Source organism: Chinchilla lanigera, unplaced genomic scaffold, assembly GCF_000276665.1.
Source record: "Chinchilla lanigera isolate Chin_1 unplaced genomic scaffold, ChiLan1.0 scaffold00023, whole genome shotgun sequence".
NCBI lineage: Eukaryota > Metazoa > Chordata > Mammalia > Rodentia > Chinchillidae > Chinchilla > Chinchilla lanigera.
The window spans coordinates 10,749,313-10,762,954 of NW_004955424.1; the positions used below are offsets into that span (position 1 = coordinate 10,749,313).

Below are 13,642 nucleotides of genomic sequence, written 5' to 3' on the forward strand. Positions count from 1 at the left end.
TCTCAAGCATGTCCTGTATTATACTCTGTGATGTTTCTCTGTTCCAGGAAAAAAGACAAAGTCTAGGACTCTCATCAATGTCCCCACCCCTAGCATGGGCCCAAGGATATAACTGGTGCTGCATAAATACTTGCTGAACTTATCAGTTAAGAAGTTGCAAATTTTGTCTGCCTCCAAGAGAGGCAAGGGACTTCGGTATGTAGTTTCTAACATCTGTATATAAAACTGAGCCACAAAGTACACAGTGATGCTTTCTTTTGGTGAAATGAAATCAGATTGATCTGCAAACTTTTTTCCAGAAAGAAGAAGAGTCAAGTCAAATAAAATGAAATAGTAAAAAAGCATCTAGCACCATTCTGTAAAGACAGAGGGATGTTTGAGGGTAGATGAGGGATGAGGTGGCTCAGCACATATTAAATGAGATGTGGCCCAAAAGCTCTCTACACAAAGAGGGATGTGAGAAAAGGCAATGTTGTGGCAGCGTCACGTTTCCAGAATGTTCCAAGGTGGATCAGCATCTTGCTTGTGACCTAGGATTAAGCAGTGAAAGCTACCAGGCCACTGGCTTCCATTTGGGTTAAGACGTACAGCATAACTGTCAGCAGTAGGAATCTAGGTGCCAGTGACTCTCAGCCTGACTGAACAAGACATCACCAGAACAGCGTCCTAAGATCTAATGTTCAAGCTGCCTGCAAGCTGATTAAATCTGAAACTCTAGAGCGAGATCTACACACAGGAACTTGTCAAGGTGATTCCCAACATGCAGCAAGTGCTGTGTGCTTCTAACTTGAACTTGGACATAAATCACCAGGTAATCTCACTAAAACACCCGTTCTGACTTGGTCCACCTAAGGCGGAGCCTGAGAGTCTGCATGACTGACAAGCTCCTAAAGGCCATTGTTGTAGTTTAGCTTGCAAGGTAGTGGAGCAGCTTATTACAAAGATATTCAAGATGTCGGATGCTTACAAGATGCAGCTATTGCAGAGGGAGTTGATGCCTTGCACAGAGTTTGAGTTTACATCATTGCTCTTCAGTCTTTCTGTAACAGCTGACATCTTCACTTGCAAACAAAATTACCCACAGGAAGCTGATATGTGAACCCACAACACACAGCAGTTCGTCACAGTGAATATGTTGGACTTATGCCTTCTTGTTTCCTTTTCCCACTCCAAAGCACCTTGTGTCAGATCCCCCACATTGGACGTTGTCCAACTTGAAGAAAACAAGCTCTGGCAGACCACCCCTCTGTTCAAGGAGGAAGCCCCCACCACCACCTAGCCTAAGAGACTGAAAATAACCCTGTCTATCTGGTCCATTCTCAGGCTTACAGGAAACCCTGTAAGTCTACAGAGTGCCACTCTGTAAGTCAGCAAAATGCCACTGTCATCCTGCACTTCCCACCAGGTGCTCCCTGCCAGAGACACCAGACCCACCAACTGACCCCTGAAAAATTCAATACTTTCCATCTCTCTCGGTGGGACCTCCTCCCCTTCTTAAACTCCCCTACAAAGCATATCCTCTTCCTTTGTTAGTGGCCAACGGTCTTTTTGCCCTTGGCCAGACCACACCCAATTTGAAATAAAGTTATCACTGTTCACTTTTTAAATTCTGCCTGTCCTAGCGGTCTTAGTCACTCCTCAGGGTCTAGCCTGACACCTAGAGTCTCCACCAAGTGCACTATGAAGACACCTAGATATTACTTACTAAACCTGTCAATCTTGATTTCAAGCACTGAGGATTATTTAACAAACTAAAACTGTTGATGCTTTGAACAATGAGGTGACTCCTGATGGTGAGACATAAGTACATCTGGATTAGTGAGCATTAAGGTATTACAGCATTAAGGACAAGAGAATCTGGGGGACCAGGAACCACATGGTCTGTATTCAGCAAGCTTATCCTGAAAAATGTGTCAGGCCCCATTTACTGCCTATAGCAGTGAACACGATGGACTAAAGGCAGGAAGTTGTTGCATGCACCTTTCTACTGATAGTTCCCAGAAGTGCCTTGGCAAGGTTTAATAATAAAAATCAATGTGCCTCACTCCTCCCTCTAAGCCTACACAATCCAGCACGCAGCAGACAAAGTAGTTCCTCCTGCCACTGCCTCTTGCTTTTATGGCTGGTTCTTTTCTGGTTCATTTCTAAGTTATTGCTGACCCCTATGTAATACCAACCCAGATCTCTTCTCCTGAGGCAGATATTAATTCTGAGAGCTCTAAATACTGCCTGGCAGGAATCTAGGAAATGTCAGAGTCAAAAGCCAGAACAGGTGGGGAGCCACAAAAGTAGGATTACTCTGATTCATTGACCAGATCTCTAAGATATTAATTTTAGCATATGTATTTGCCAAATTTCAATTAACTACAAGTTGGCAAAATTTCTTTAAAAAATTATCAAAGTGAAAGAAATGTATTTACTTTCATATTTTCTAATGATGCAATTTCATTCATTTGGCTTCTATTCATATAGAATTTTTGATAATTTGGACACAGTTTGGATTGAACATCTGCAGTTACTATGTCATAAGGACTTATCTGATCAAGATTTAGGAGGATATGTTTAACCTTTGAGCTCATCAAAGGAGTAAACCTACCTCTGTTAGGGAGATGACTGAGGAGTGGCTGGAGGGATAGGAGACTGCAAATCTGGATACCTAACGTCCTAGCTAGGCTGAACTCTTATGAAATTATTTATAGTGACAAAATACACCTTATATATCTACTCTTTGAAATATTTGAAGGCATGCAATCAGGGGCATTAAGAACATTCACAACTCTCCATATATTTCATATAAGTGGAATCCTACAGTAGTTGTCCTTTTTTGCCAAGTGTATAAGCATAAGGTTAGCAAGGTTTCCCTGTATGTCCAAACTTCATTCTTTTTTAAGGGTGAATTCTGTTTCCACTTTCTAGGTGTTGTGAATAGTGTTGGTGTGTAAGTACCTGTGTTGGTGTAGGCTTTTTATTGTACAGACCCAGAACAATAAAAAGCCTACACAAAAACAGAGCTTGTCAGAGCATGGAGAAAGCAATGTTCTCCCTGACCTTTTAGCTGAATTAAGTGTATATTTTTGTTTTTCCCAAATAAATGACAAGGGGCCAGGGATATAGCTCAGTGACACAGTGCCTGCCTGCCAAATAAATGACAAAATTATTTTTCCTTCTTTGAAAAAAGGGGCTGATAAATTGTTTACTGCTTCCTCTTAGCATTTTTTATTGACCTGATTCATGATTTCCCAATGGGTATATTATTTTTAAATATAGATTTTATTTTGTATTTAGGTATGGTGAGACCAACATACCAGGACATGTTTGCCGTTGAAAAGATACTTTATTACTCACAGTTCTCAGGATGAAGGTGCATAGCCCATATTACAAAGAAAGGCTTAGCTGGAGTTTTCTCAGGAAAGAACTAGGTAGGCAGGGGAGCCGGTTTATGATTCGTAGTTTGAATAATTTCAGTGGGCTCTGGGGCACAGGAACTCCTAATAGACTGATGCCTGACTTGGCCATTAAGGACAGGAGAACAATATCACATAGTGGAAGAGGCCCACAAAGCAAGCAAGGATGTGGACTTCGGGTTCTTAGTTTACATTTGAAAAGCAGATAGCAAGAGAGTCCTCGTTGTCTAAAAATTAGCTAGACCTGGGAGGGGCAGACAAGACGACAGAGCCAGTCTCAGATGCCAAAGCATCAGGTACAGACACCACAAATCATGTTTTAAACACATTTTAATGACGATGTCATAAATCACAAATAACCATGGGGGACAAGAAGGACCTCGGAGATCTTGTAAATGTAGCGTTACAACAATGATTCTCGATGTTCACTGGGAATCAGAATAACTGGAAATTTTCTGCAACAGGCTTCCTGCTCCCACATTTAGGCCAACTGAGCAAGCATCTTTGGGCAGTGGTCCTTTGTAAAGCTCTTTGTTGGTTCTCAAGTACATTTGAAGTTCAGAACCTCTGGTCTGCAACAAGGTTTCTGCAATAGAAGGGGAGTGGCATCCCCTAGGATCATGTTATCCATGCAGGTCCTCAGGCCCACCCAGAACTGCTGAGTCATGAACCCAGCTAAGCTCCGCCCTGTGCCATTGCACAAGTCCTCAGGGGATTTTTGAGGCCCGCTCAAGTGGAGCCCTGCGGGCCAAGGGAAGGAGCACCGATTGAGTGCAGCATCCTCTCAACATGACCCTGACCCAACAGTCACACTAAGCCCTCTAAGGGTAGGTCACTGAGCAAGTCTGTCTGCAGCACACAGGGCTGTTCTCACAGGGAGGAATCACGGGGTCTAACAGAGGTTCTTCGTATGGCCCTGCCCTTGGAGTCTCTAAAGGCTTTGCTCATAGGTGCTGCCATTCCCGCAACCCAGAGGAGGGACTGAGATCAGGGAGGAAGCACACCATGCAGCCAGACTGTGGTGGCTGAGGAAGAAGACAGTCCAAGGGACCTGGAGAGCCTGCTGTGACAGGAGTAACCAATCTGCACAGAAAGATGTACTTCTGCTCTGCTCTCCTGAATATGTGGCTCATTGCTTAAGAATCCTTCAAGTATTTTCAAATTGCAAACTTTAGTATTCAGAGGTGGACGTACACAGCAAAGCTGTGGAGCTCTGCAAAGCAGAGATTGAAAGCAAATGGAGTGTGCATAAAGGCGAAATTAAATGAGTAAGTGGGCTTTCCCTTTCGAAAGAAAATCATTGCAGGGAATTAGCACAGAGTGTAACCAGAATAGAAGGCAAAAACTTGTGAGTGACTCTTTCCCACAATGACAAGCTGGCTATGGGGCAGAGACCTGCATCCTGGCCCCAGCTCCACCTGTTAGCAGTTGTGAACTTGTGCAGATGAATTAAATTCTAAAACTTGGCTTCCTCACCTACAAAATGCTCCAAGTTTAACCACTATTTCTGTTACTACTGCTGCTGTTAATATTATTATTAGCACAGTAACAGCTGCAGTCTGTATTGTGTTGCCTTAACAAAATTCCAGGAGTTGGGTACTTCATAAAGAAAAGAGGATTATTTAGCTCACAGTTTTAAAAGCTCAAGAGCACTGCATTTGGTCAGCTCTGGTGTGGGTCTCATGGTGGGTTACATCACAGTGATAGGCACATGTGCAAGAATGGGGCTAATGTGAATGGGAGGATTCAAGGGAGGTAGGAGGGTCCTTTAACCAACCCATTCTCATGGGAATTAACCCAGTCCTGTGAGACTGACCATTCCTAGGAGACCGCAGAATCCATCATAAGGGTGTAACTCCATGACCTAAGAACCCTCCCCTTGCCTATCTCTGATTGCCCCCTCCTCAACACCACCAGCCTACAAACCAAGCTTCCAGCACATGAACATTTGAGGAAGGAACCTCAAACCTCACACCATAGCAGTGACCTAGAATAAATCTCCAAGATATTCACTGTTCTCGTCATTATTTTTGCAACTGCTACCAGGGGTCCTGAGCACCTCCCTTATGCTGGCATCTGGGGAGAGGGCTACAACTTGCCAGACAAGCCAAGGACCCCCTGAGAAAAATATCTTTGCTCAAAACTCAAAAAGCATATTTGAGTCTGCTACTAAGAAGAAGCCTTGCCATACACAGAACAAGATAATCCATGCTGCTACAACAAACCTCCCAACCTCAGTGGTTTAGCACTGCAAAGATTTATCTCTTGCTGGTGTCTAGTTCAAGATGAGTCAGTTGGTATCTGCCTGTTTTTCAAGTGTTGACTCGGAGATCCAGGCAGAGAGCTACCTAGAGTATATTCCCAAAGGCCAGGCTTAGAAACTGCTACACTTTGTGACTTTCACCCATGGATCCAAGTTCTAGGATTAGTTTTTATCTCTCCAAGCTACTAATTGCGATGTTCATGGTATTTGTCACATACCACAGATTGGGGCTCATAACTATGATGGTTCTCATTTAAATATGCAAGTGTACAGTTATGAATTACATGGTACAATCAGCTCCTTCACAGTGCAAAATATACTGCTAATTATGCAGCCCAGATTTGCATTCTTGAGTTAGGGGGGAGTGCATGATATTAAAATGAACAATTTTAGTTTAAATTGCCATAAGTATGCAATGGATTCAGTTCCCTATCCTCTCTGTCTCTCTCTCTCTTTCTCTCCCTCTCCAGTCTGAACAAGAATCTCCATTATGGAAAGTCCACAGGGGAACATAAACTGGAGGGATTTGTTTCCTTTAGCTGACCACCCTTTCGCCCCATGCAGGTGGCAGCCCTCTGCACAGCACGCCTCGCAGCCCAGCCTCATAGCAGCAAAGGAGGGAAGTGTCCCTGCCAAGCCCGGACCACCCCAGCTCTTTCTTAGACTGACACCTTTCACCTCTCCTCCACCTTGCTGCAGGTACCACATCTGTGTGACCGTGCTGATCTACTTCCTCCCCCTGCTGGTGATCGGCTATGCCTACACAGTAGTGGGGATCACGCTGTGGGCCAGTGAGATCCCCGGGGACTCCTCTGACCGGTACCACGAGCAGGTGTCTGCCAAGCGCAAGGTGAGCAAGGGGCAGACAGCACCCAGCACCCAGGCCAGCATGGGCAGCAGGCTGGCTATCAGGGCTGGCAATTCTGTGAGCCCCCGAGGGAGCAGGCGCAGAATTTTCCCTGGGCCTGGGAGGCAAAGGAGAGAAGAGAAGAGACCTTTCTTTATACACACTCGTATACATACACACACTCCTACACACATGCACACACTCCTACACACATGCACACACTCCTACACACATACACACTTACACATATGTACACACATACACACTCTCCTACATATACATGTACACATATACCCAAAACAGTTACCACTGTGGTTTCTTACTAGCTCTTGTAGATATTGAAATTTATAAACCAATAAATATGTACCATTTTCTCTTCTTTTTTACACAGATAGTACATACAAAGTTGTCACATTCTTCACTTAAAATCCACACAAATCCCAAAAATCAGTACAGAAAGTTTTCTCTCCTCTGCTCTGCTGCCTCGTACTTCTTTGCATAGCGTTTCATTGCACGGAGGCCATGTGCTTCTTTGCTGAAGGTTTCTTGGGGATAAGAAGGAGGTTACATCATCCAGAATCTTTGCCCTTTCACATAATTATAACAAAATATCTTTGGGAACTTGGTTTCGGTTTTTTGTTTTGGTTTTGGGGGTTTCTTTTGTTGTTTTGTTTTGTTTTGTTTTGGTACTTGGGATCAAACTCACTACCTTGCACTTGCGATCGAACTCATGACCTTGCCAAGTAGGTGCTTACGCCACTGAGCTATATCCCCAGCCCCTTTTTTTTGTTTTTGAGACAGGGTCTTGTTGTGTAGTTCAGGCTTGCCTTGAGTTCACTGTGTAACTCAAGTATAGGTGAGCAAGGGGGAGGCTAGCCTTGAATATGCAGTGATCCTCCTACCTCAGCCACCCGAGTGCTGGGACTACAGGCGTGCACCATCATACCCAGCTCTGTGGGAATTTGTAAATACAAAAGTTTTATTTCTCTGGAGGTTCTAACATCCAAAGTCAAGGCACCAGCCAATTCAGTGTCTCATTAGAGCTGTTTCCTGGATCGCGGATGGTGCCTTCTTGCTGTGTCCTCACATGGTAGAAGGGGCAATGGGTCTCTCAAGCCCCTTGTAAGGGTGCTAATCCCATTCCTGAGGCTCGACCCTCCAGACCCAATGGTTTCCCAAATACCTCCTCCTAATGCTGCCACTTTGGGGCTTAGGATTCCAACATGTGAATGTGGGGGGGACACAAACATCCAGCCCATACCACTCAGGATTTGTAAGTCCTTTAAACATTGGGTTTAAAGCCCTTGTTGCTGCTGTCCACTGCTCTGTCTCCCCTTCCCTCTCTTTAAGTCCTCAGCAAAAGCCCTCCACCGACCCCCACCCCCCTCCTGAACACCCATTCACCCTCGCTCCTTTACTGGTCTCCCTTGGCTTCTTCAGCCCTTGGGTCCCATAACATGGCTGCCCCCAAACTGAGAGCACGTCAAAAGCATCTGGAGCTTGGTGCAACACAGAGCTCTGGATCCCCTCTCAGAGCTTCTGATTCCATGTAAGTCTGGGATCAGTCCCGGGACTTGTGCCTCTAACAAGCTCCCCAGTGATGGCAGGGAGAGAAGTCCTAGGGCCACCTTACGAGAACTGCCCACACAACCCACATCTCTTAGCACCAAATCTTAAGGTCCCTTCTCCTCCTTGGAAGGCACAGTAGAAACACCTCCCACCCGACATCATACTGCATGCAGTGAGGGTTAGGGAGCAGCCTTGCGAGACGGAGGATGCGCTGGTGTTCACCTGCCTGACCCTCTCCCCAGGTTGTCAAGATGATGATCGTCGTGGTGTGCACCTTCGCCATCTGCTGGCTGCCCTTCCACATCTTCTTCCTCCTGCCCTACATCAACCCAGACCTCTACCTGAAGAAGTTTATCCAGCAGGTCTACCTGGCCATCATGTGGCTGGCCATGAGCTCCACCATGTACAACCCCATCATCTACTGCTGCCTCAATGACCGGTGAGGACTGCACCCCACACCCTTTCCTGGAGCCACAAGCGGCCAAGCTAAGTGATCACAGGTGGCTGTGAGACAGGAGGGAGAGATGGGGACTAACTAACCACCACATGACACAGCCCCTGCTGGTGATAGCTTGCGAGAACCTGGGCCCAGTACTGACTGATTTTCATTTGTTTTCCGAGAGGGACCCCAAATCCATATTTTTGTGTGAGATCTTCTGATCTTTAAATAAATACTGGCAGCTAATTTAAATCAAATTATGAAACTCTGTGATTGGTGCATGTAAGGCAGCCTGCCAACCGGATCTTCTTCCCATCCCACCATACAGTTTGGGGTTCACAAGTTTCCCCCGTGTCATCTAACACTTCCGGCAGGATATCACCTCCCCTTACATGGTCAGATGGGCTTGGGGCAGCTGTTCCACCAGCAAAAGCCAATCTCAGACAAGGAGAATGGAGAACCACTAGGAATGGTGGTCAGTGGTAGGAAATTCACTGTGGCACAGAGAGGGCTCCCCAGAGGGCCTGGGAGGCCAGCCTGCAGCACACTCTATCATCCAGAGCAGCACTCCAGCTCTGTCCAGAGAGGAAGAGGAGAATGAAAATGCTTGATACAGTTTTTCTATCCGTTAGTCATCAGTCTGGGGTGACCTGTCTGTGAATCAGGCAGCAGGTACTGAATCAGGGAAAAACACTGAACTTGCCCTAATGATCTCTGTCAACCTAATTCACACATTCATCCTTCTTCTAAGAGCTTGACAACCTGCTTAAACATGGGGGAGAATCTCCCTACATGTCTTTAAGTAAAGGCAGATTCTCCCTGTTTAACAAGCAGGGAAACTGAGGCATGCTGAGTGGACATGACTGGAAAAAAGTTCTACTGCAGTCAGTGAGCCACTTGAGAGAAAGGACTGAGACTTGGTATGTGTTTTGACCAAAAGCCTGGTGACTAGCACAGTGAGGTACTTACAGAAAATTCTTAGTGTTTTTGTTACTGTTGAATTGACCCAAAGTCTTCTGATCCCAAACTAAGGGAGGCAGCATAATCGAGGGACCACAATCAGGAAAGACCTGCACTTTACACAAACTTGGGTTCTATCTTGGATTTCACCTCGATAAATGACCTTGATCTTTTTGACCACTGCATCTGTAGCCATTAGTTAATCTAAAACTCAGTGACAGAGTCATGCTTGAGTGTGTGCTGTGCTGAGGAGCTGATGCAATGGTGGGAACACCCTGAAAGCAGGCCGTCCCCAAGGGTCAACTCTCCATCTGCTCTCTCTCCAGGTTCCGCCTGGGGTTCAAGCATGCTTTCCGGTGCTGCCCCTTCATCAGCGCCGGAGACTATGAAGGTCTTGAAATGAAATCCACCCGGTATCTCCAGACCCAAGGCAGTGTGTACAAAGTCAGCCGCCTGGAGACCACCATCTCCACGGTGGTGGGGGCCCACGAGGAGGACCCTGAGGAAGGCCCCAAGGCCACACCTTCATCCCTGGACCTGACCTCCAATGGCTCCTCTCGCAGCAACTCCAAGACCGTGACAGAGAGCTCCAGCTTCTACTCTAACATGCTGTCCTAGGCAGCGGGCCCTGCAGCAGGTGTGGCCTTGCTCACCTCTGTCCTGTTTCATTCACGCATGAGTACCTCCTTGATTTGGAAACCATCAGAAACACCCTAACATTGGAGGTTTTGGGAAGGGCCAGAATGGTTTAGAAAAAGCATCCCATCCTAAAATCGATTTGGATTCACCCATGGCATTGCCAGCCCCCATGCTGTGTGACCTAAGGCAAACAAGTGAACTTCTCGAAAGCTGTAAAAAAAGAATCTTAAATTAGATTTTCTTTATGATTCATTCTATGATTCTAGAAGTGACTTGGACAGCATGTGGGTACTCCTTTAAGGATGAATTCTGCAGCACAGTAGCAGATCCAACAGATCTGTTTGCCTGGAGCCTTTGTCTTATTCAGTAAAGTCATTCTCAGCCATCCTCAGATTAGTGCCCTTCAGCTGGTGGTTCATATCACTCCAGCCTTCCGTTGACAGGGTGAACAGAAGAATGTGTTGCATAAAATCTGCATGGAAGATCTAACCTCATCTCTTAAGCACCCATGGAAAAAAGACATGTCTGCCCCTATTTGATATCTCAATATTTCATTCAGTTCATTTAAACATGATGGGACTGAGAGCCTCAGGCTCTTCTGCATTAAGTCCCCCGTGGCCACCCTGAGCAATCCGTGCAGGCAGAATGTGTCTACTGATGCCAGCTAATGTGTATTCTGACTGAGTCAGGAGGCACTTGCTAGGCTTAATCTATCTGATCCTCTGTCCTTTTGCATAAAGCAACGAGGCTGAACTAAATCATCTAAGTGTGCCCTAGAATCTCAGTGCTTTATGGCTCAGTGATTGTATACATTTTTGTTTGTTTGTTTGTTTGTTTCACCAAAAAATAGTAGTCACGAAGTAGGAGCAGTGACACCCATCTCCTGGAGATACAACAACTGATAAAACATGTAAATATCCATCTCAGACATTCTTCCATTTACCCTAAAACCCTGAGTACATTCCTCCTCCCAAAAGATCTTGGCCTTTGGCAGAGCAGAGGACTTCGTGACAAGGCCTACATCTCTCCAGCAGGCTTGTGCAGGTGAGCAGCTTGAGAACACCACTGAGGAACATCAGCATGTAGTCTTCCTTCTCTGGCCTTTCAGTATCTTAGGGCAGAGGCACTACCCAGATTCTTATCTTTGTGCTAGCAAAAGGCATGTGGTCAGAAGCCTGTAAAGTGAGACTGCTACACCCTGCAGGTGAACTTCTGGGATGAGGCAACTTGTATTTTCCCTCAGTCTCTGAGTATCCTCTTCCTGTCCCATAGCTTTGCTGGTCTCCTGTGCATAAGGGGTAGAGTGACCTACCAACCCCAAGGGATACTTAGTCCATCAAGGACATGAGCTGAAGACTTCCTGTCCCAATACAGCTCTGGGGTCTCCAGCAAGTGAACACGCAGTTTCTTTCTGACTCCCAGATCTGTGTCTTATCCAGATGTGGCCGGAAGCAAAAGCTTCATATGACATCCATGAATGTCTTCCTCAGAGTTGGAATACCGGATGCATCCATAATGTTAAGGGGGGAACAATGCCACCTATAGGGCTTGCAGCGCACACCTAGAGGAAGGTGTATAAAAACAGTATATGCCAGAAAAAAACTTGAGGACCATTATCTGCAAAGCAATATGAGATGTATCAAATACACTAAAGAAAGCCAGACTATGCAGATCTATGAGTGTGAACCTAAATTTAGGGGCAACAAAATTCCATGCCTAAAGCATTAATTGTACTTCCAATAGAGAATTGTACTTCCACTAGAGAAATGTGCCATATGCAGACGTTGAGAATCGACGTGATCCTGAGAAGCATCTAAAAAGGAAGTGTATAGAGGTGAGGACAATGCTCACCATCTGCAGAGAAGAATGTTAGAGTTGAGTTCAACAAGGATTCATTAAGCACCTGCTCCAGACTGAGGCATGAGCCAGGGACACACAACTCCTGACACTGTGGACAAGCTCATGGGACCTGCCACTCCTAACTTACTGGTCCTGGTGAATCCGGCTGCCTAGCAGGGATGAAGGCATCTGAGAAGCAGATTCTTCCCAGGGCAATGAAGCCAAAGACCGGGACATTCTGAGAGCCTTTGCTCTGAGAGTTCTCTGAGACATTCCAAAGGGAGCTACCAGTCAGTCCATGGGCCTAAGGGATATGGCTGAACAGTATCATCTCTGTGAATGATAACAGGGAGCATGGGATGGCTCTGGACAGCTTTGAATGCAGCAAAAAATCAGAGAGTGCCAGCAAAACTTCTCTGGCCTCACTCTCCAACATCCATTTAATTTGTAAATATGTTGTCAGGCCTCCGTGTGTGAGGAACACCATGATTTGCACTGTGCATGGATCTCATTCTTAGTATAGAGGTGTGTTGTCTGTGTTTATCTCCTCAGTGTGTTTCCTTGGTGTACTGCCCAATAGTAATAAAATAACAGACATGATGAGGCCATCTTTGTTCTATTACTTCCAAAATATGGAATCCAGTTGTTGTCATTGTGTGGTGTTGTGGCAACCTCTCCATCATTGCTCTTCCTCGAGAGGGAGCTCTGATTTATATCATGTACTCACACTAACTGAGAAGTGTTGAGGGGACTTTATAGGAGGAACTAGAGAACAAGAGCCCTGGTCCTCCTCAACCCCTGCCAGAACGCTAAGACATAAGACAGTGGAATCTTGGAAAAAGAAGACTCAGGAGCTGACTTTATTGGCCTGATCTGAGGGCAGAAATGTGGAGAGGGGCCATTGCTGAGGCCTCCGTGTTTTGTATTCTGAGATCCCGGAAAGAATCTCCATGTGGAAATAAAGTATGTTTTTTACCATCTTATGCCTTTGTCTCCTCTAGGGAACAGAAACTCTATAGAAGTTTGGATAGGATAATGTTGGGGACCTGCCTCATCTGTACAGCTAGAAAGATGAAATTGAATGAAGCATCCAGGAAATTCTAAATTCTGTGATCAAATAGAATCAGAGAAGTGTTTCCAGTTAAGATCTGGGAAGCTGAGGTGAGATTGTACGAAGTGACCAGCAACATCACTTGTGAATAGAGATGTTTTGGTTCAGGTTGTCCAAGAAGGCAAAATCAGAAGTGCAAGAATTTATCTAAAGAGTTAGCACCTAGAAAGGATACAGGGGTCAAAGGAAAAGCCCCAGACTGCACAGCAGCTCCTTGGTGGACCCAAAAGTGCTCACAGACTATGCAGAGAAACTGACCAAGCCTGGCATTTCACCACAGTTGGCTGCTGGGCCGAGCTCTCTGGGGACAATGGTTTACCCTTGACTTCTGTGGTAGAGCCTAAAGCACTATAGCTGGAGGCCATCAGATGACCAGAGTCCTCGCCACCCATTTTCTCACCAGAGGTTTGGTTCAGTCCTATGTGTTCAAAAACACACAGAGAGCCGGGGACATAGCTCAGGGGCACAGCACCTGCCTGGCAAGCGCAAGGTCCTCAGTCCAATTCCCAGTACCAAAAACTAAAATACAAAAACACACAGGGAAGTCCTGGCAGATTGGAAACATTAATAA

General features: G+C 45.8%; 1 protein-coding gene across 1 annotated transcript in view; it reads left to right on the top strand.

The window, feature by feature from the left end:
* Tacr1 (tachykinin receptor 1) overlaps window positions 1-12,560 on the top strand; it is a 147,533-nt gene extending 134,973 nt beyond the window's left edge. The window contains exons 3-5 of the mRNA XM_005385472.2: window positions 6,367-6,517; window positions 8,326-8,522; window positions 9,809-12,560. Coding sequence (XP_005385529.1) covers window positions 6,367-6,517; window positions 8,326-8,522; window positions 9,809-10,100 — 640 coding nt within the window. The 3' untranslated portion in view covers window positions 10,101-12,560. The remainder of the gene's footprint in view (window positions 1-6,366; window positions 6,518-8,325; window positions 8,523-9,808) is intronic.
* Window positions 12,561-13,642: the final 1,082 nt, after the last annotated feature.